At 38.3% G+C, this 5,823-nt stretch overlaps 1 protein-coding gene across 1 annotated transcript; it reads left to right on the plus strand.

The window, feature by feature from the left end:
• Window positions 1-788: 788 nt before the first annotated feature.
• KLKB1 (kallikrein B1) lies at window positions 789-5,553 on the plus strand. Its single transcript, XM_038400526.1, is given in 7 exon segments — window positions 789-844; window positions 931-1,106; window positions 1,571-1,665; window positions 1,808-1,814; window positions 4,442-4,547; window positions 4,549-4,570; window positions 5,398-5,553. Coding segments are annotated over 7 exon segments (618 nt in total).
• The last annotated feature ends 270 nt before the right edge of the window (window positions 5,554-5,823 follow it).

Consider the following 5,823-nt stretch of genomic DNA (forward strand, 5'->3'; position numbering starts at 1 on the left):
TCTTACCTAAGGGTGTCAAACTCTGGCCCAGAGTGACAAGTCCAATAGTGTAAAGATTATTTTTACATGCATGTTATCAAAAGTTTATTTATAGGAGTAGAACCTTACCAATATTTTAAAAGACAAGAGAGTACCCTATGAAAAAAAATAGGTTTACTCTGTTGATGGAAAATTAGTTAACTGATATTTTCCAGTTCACATATAAACTTTCTGTAGCAAATCAATTAAGAGAATTTATATTACTTAATTTATACACTTACTGAACTTTTAACAATGACTTACTAGTATAATACTGAAATTAAAAAATCTCATACAAAGTCACTAGTACATGCACTCATATGAAATTTGAATCTAGAGAAGTGAACTGGAATTTTTCATATAGCTCTATGCAATTACATTATCTCCTATACATTTACAGCAAAATTGTTAGTGGTAAGAGTCATCTCTATATTAGATAAGTCTTTGAATATACTCTACTGAAATTTACATTCCCAATTCTATTTTGGCCAATAAAAAATGGCACACTAAAGTCAATGGAAAGATTCACATTGATTTCAGTTTGGCTTGGATCAGGAGCAGGCCCTTAGAAAGGAAAATAAGGAGAGAAGAGACTAAAAAGAGATCAGAAGAGAGAGAGAGAGAGAGAAAGATGAAAAGAGATCAGAAAGAATGGGAATATAAAGGAGAGAGAAAGCTGATATGAAGATGGGAATGTAAATGAGAAGAGGAACAGAAGACATGCAAAGCAGAGGAGAGGGAAAAGCTGAATCTCTTTTTAGTTTGACACGATGAAAATGCAGCAATGGAAAGAATGGCATCAGCGCTCTCCTCTGTGCACCCAGGGGTAACTGAAAACATTGGCACCTGCAAACAATATAAAATAGTGAAATTCTCTGAACCTGAGATTGCTTGTTTGTCTTTTTCCTTTAGTCTCGAGAATCCCAACATTTGGCGTGTTTATGCTGGCATTTTAAAACTATCAGAAATAAATGAGGATACACCTGTCTTCAGAGTCCAAGAGATTATTATTCACCCTCAATATGTGATTGCAGAAACTGGATATGACATCGCCTTAATGAAACTTGATAAGCCTATGAATTTTACTGGTACACAGAATATTACATTATGATAAAATTATTTCTCTAAATTTGGAAGCCTGGCAGGGTGACCTAATGGTAGGTCTCAGCACCGCCGTGCATGAAGCTAGAGTTCCTTTACTAGAATATATGGTTGATGGGGTCTGGGGGGAGTCAGAAGCTGGGAATGGGTGACGGGGATGGACCACTTGATGATTACCTCTTCTGTTCATTCCCTCTGGGGCACCTGGCATCGGCCACTGTCAGAAGACAGGATACTGGGCTACATGGATCTTTGGTCTGACCCAGTATGGCCGTTCTTATGTTCTTATGAGTCTCACCCTGTCCACCTTGGACAGGAACATAGTGGCACTGTACAGTCTGCAGGGAGACGCCTAAGGAGAAGAATAGCATTAGGACTTCAATGGGGACACAGAGAACCTTAAAGTTAAATCTTTCTTCTGACTAAACTAATATTTTTAATGAAATTTTAGATTTACAACAGCCCATATGCTTGCCATCAAAAGAAGAAACAAACACAATTTATACTGACTGCCGGGTGACCGGATGGGTTACACAAAAGAACAAGGTACAGACAAATATTTAACCCATGAATACCTATATTTTTAAGGACCATGTCATGCTGATACCTGTGAACAGGAACTGAGATTTCACGCTACACGTAAGGCAGTGCATTTGCTCACTATTTTACTTAAATGAGCTCCCACCAGAATGAGTGTGCATGAATAAGACTATTCCTAAACTATACAAGGACCCTTTAGATTTATACTGTATATGTTTTCTAGAAGCCTTACTGATGTTACAACTGTGAGTGCAATTTACTCCTTGTGTTGTCTCACTTCAGATTGTATGCTCAGGGCATTCCCAACAAGTCACAAATATATGTCACATACACTGATGGAAATGTGATAATGAGGTAAATGATGCCAATTTGTTGGTCCATAGGTTATCTATTCCATAGTGCATCCATATACCTGTTATACATTTAGGACCTGGTCCTTCAAATGTTTACACAATTGAATAATTTTTCTTACTGGGGCTAGATTGTGAACCCCTTACTCATCCTAGTGAGCCATTATTCACATGAATATTTCCCCTGACCATTGGGAGGAGATGGTTCACAATCTAGTCTATTGAATCAAGGCACTTCAGCAAACTCCATATCATGACAGGAAACAGGGTGAGGGATGATATCTTAAATAAGTGGTTCTCAGAACATAATTATGGTGGGTGTGGAGCTCTTATAGAACCCAGAGTGAGGGGGAAAGAGCTGATTGGCTGGCTGGGCTGTCAGTCATCCAGAGAAGGAGGGGAAGATCTCCTCTTCCTACCAAAGAATTCTGGGTAGGGGAGCCCTTTGTAAAACTCAGCAGCTTCCAGCTGAGAGTGGGAGCTGCATTCGGAAGGGTCACTTGGAGGAACCTTGGCCCACTGGAGTTGTGTTATGGAATGTATTCCTTTAAAAATTATTTAAAAAATCTGAGCTTTTAAATTTTTTTTAAAAGAACCCCTCTGAACTGAGTCTTGCTACTTATTGGACAACCTTGCTGCTGCACTTTGCCAGAATTATATAGGTATGGCTGAGGCCTCACTGAAAATCAGGTCCTTTTTTTTAATTCACTGATCTATAGCTAAAAAAAATGGAGTACATTTTTTGCTCAAAAATATTCACTTTGGGTTGAAATTGCCAAAGAAGAAGGTGTTGGTATAAAAGTAGAAGTTTCCAAAAAGTTATAGGCATGTGACATGAATGTATGATTCTGATATCACTTATTCAAATTTTACATGTTGTAACTCTTTTGATTTTATTAGCGGCACATTCTTCTTTTACATTGGTATATATATGATCAGACTCAGGGCTAGAGTGCTTTTAAAGAAAATTCTATCATGACCTTTGTTACAGGTATTGCCACCAGGCAACCACTATAATATAACCCCAGTATTGCCCCAAATTCTTTTAATCTCCATTATAAAAAGTGAGTATCAAAGACTTATTAAACAATGCTAAGTTTGACTAAAATTACAAGAGGTTACTCACAAAGACCCTAATTCTGTGATTTAAGAAATAGAAATGCTTGAGAATACAACCTTGATCTGAAATGTAGATTTTAGTATGTTAAGTACTGAAATCCAGTATAATTTTTTTAGTTTCTAGCTGTTTGTTAATCTAGACAACAATATGTAGCTAAAATAGGTATTTCCTGATCAGTCTGTCTAAAGAGCAAGCCCAGGAACAAAAAGATTGAGGTTAGTTTTGTTTGCATAGCCCTGTACCTTGCTTTTGAACAATAAAAGCTTAAAATCATATACATTATAATATTATGTAGGGATCGCTCCTTCACCCATCTTCCTACTCTGATTTGAGAGCTAATGTTTAATGTGAAATTTGATGAATTTACACAAATAAAATATATGTTGGATTCCTTCTAATCTAATGACTAAGTGCCTCTATCACTGTTGTCAGTTTCAATGCATGCACATATCTGCATGTGTTTAAATAGCTAGGGCCTGAGCACCACAGCTGTTGCAGCTGGGGAATCTAGATGCTACTATAATACAAATACATAATTAATAATAATATGCAGTGCTCACAACTACTTGCAAAAACAGGACTACAGTCCTCAAGTGACCATCTCCTGAAATCCTCAGGGAACAGTGGATTCACAGTAGCCAGTTGCACACATAGTTTGTTGATGCAAATATGGAAAACAGGGTAGATATTAATATGGTGCATAACTGCACCATCAGCACGGGTGTCACTGAGTACAGCATCCACAGTGAGTAGCCGGTGATAACCCTCAATTCAGCACTTTAGCAGCAATATGGGGGAGGTAAGGAGGAACCCACATGTACTCTGTGGAGACAGACAATATGCCATGTGTAAAGGACATTGAAGGGGATCAGAGCAAGCAGCATAGTAAATTCAAGATATAGCCATGCCACACACCATAGCCTGTTGCATCACACCCAGAGGCCACACTAATAGTGACCAGGGGCAGCCTAATAGGTGGCTAGACAGGCAACCAGAGGCACCTATAAGTGATGACATATGACACCTATACTTCACCTTTACCCCTTCTCCTATGGGGGCTGATGATGTACCTTAACTTGCCATCCCATATTGGCTCTGTCAACAATCCGTGGCATTACTCTGGATTTGCACTGCCTTATCTGAGCAGATTCTGGCCCATGGTGCTTGCACGTTCATGTTGAGTGGGCTCTTGTTCAGTGCGCCCTCTTTGTAATAACTCTATGTTGGGATTCCTAGAGTTTTATTTTCCTTGTTTTGATACAACTGACACTTCTGTGATCTTAACCATGTATTGTGTTGTTAATAGATCAAGTGCAAGATATTCTTCAGAAGGCTACTATTCCTCTAATATCAAATGAAGAATGCCAGACAAGATATCAGCAGGACAGAATAAATGACAAGATGATATGTGCTGGTTATAGGGGGAAAGGATGCTTGTAAGGTAATGGGATGATAAGTGCCCAATCGTGCATTCTAATCACTAGCTACAATCTTGTACAAACACTTTAAAAATAGCATCAGCTATTAAGAAATAGATGGATGCATAGATATATACATGGCGATAACATAAATTCTCACTTGTATCTGCCAAAAGCATAGATGACTGAGACAAAGATGGAACCCTTTTCAGTTAACACGCAGGAACAATAATGCACCTGCTTTTTTGGCACAGTACAGTTGCAGTGGGGAGGAGATGGTCTCCCTAACAGAGGACAAACAAGATAGAAAGTTTATGCTACATTTGACCTTAGTCAAAAGGCTGAGGACAAAGAGATGTTAAGATGAAGATCACAAGATAAAAGCCTGTGAATTGGCATCTTCCCCCCTCACTAGTATATAAAGGAGAAGAAACTTTTAATTAGAAATGCAAATGTGTATTTTCATTAGGCTTTAAACAAGCAGATGTAAATATTGGTTGGAACTCTGCTGGATAGCGTTGAGTAGAAATTGGTCTAACTGAATGAAAAATATGTAGAAATTAACTTTCCTGAAACACATGAGCCTGATTCACCCCTGTAGCCCAGATCTTCAGAGGCATTTAGGTGCCTAGCTCCCATTGAAATCAGTTGGAATTAAGCACCTAATGACCTTGTGGATCACCTAATAACCTTGTGGGCCTGTGTTATGCAGCACAACTCCATGGAAACAGATGGATTTAGAATGGTCTGAAATGGGAGTAATGCTGTGGTGAATCCGGCCCTTCTTTGTAAAAGAAGTACTAACCAAAACCATCTTTTGCACATCCTGTCTTTTCCTTCTGTGATACAGGGAGACTCAGGTGGGCCATTATCATGCAAACATGAGAAAATCTGGTATGTGGTGGGCATTACCAGCTGGGGTGAAGGATGCGCTCGCCCAGAACAACCAGGTGTTTATACAAACGTGGCGGAATATGCAGACTGGATTCTAGAAAAAACCATGTAGCACAAGAAAATTCTTGAAAATATTTGGATTCCTAAATCATGGCATGAAACAATAATCTTGAAAGCAATTTTGTGACACGTTGAAATACTGTAAATTGTGGTTTTCTTTAGTCTAAAGCACAGCAGATAAACTTAGTAAGGCAGAAATGCAAGAATGAACTGACTTTACTATTGTATGTAATAAAAAGATCAATAAAAATAAAATCCTGTTTTATAGTCACTGATCTGGAATAATAAAGACTATGTTCTAAACCTTTGATTTCCACATGCA

The sequence above is a fragment of the Dermochelys coriacea genome, chromosome 4 (genome assembly GCF_009764565.3).
Source record: "Dermochelys coriacea isolate rDerCor1 chromosome 4, rDerCor1.pri.v4, whole genome shotgun sequence".
In the NCBI taxonomy this organism is placed as follows: Eukaryota; Metazoa; Chordata; order Testudines; family Dermochelyidae; genus Dermochelys; species Dermochelys coriacea.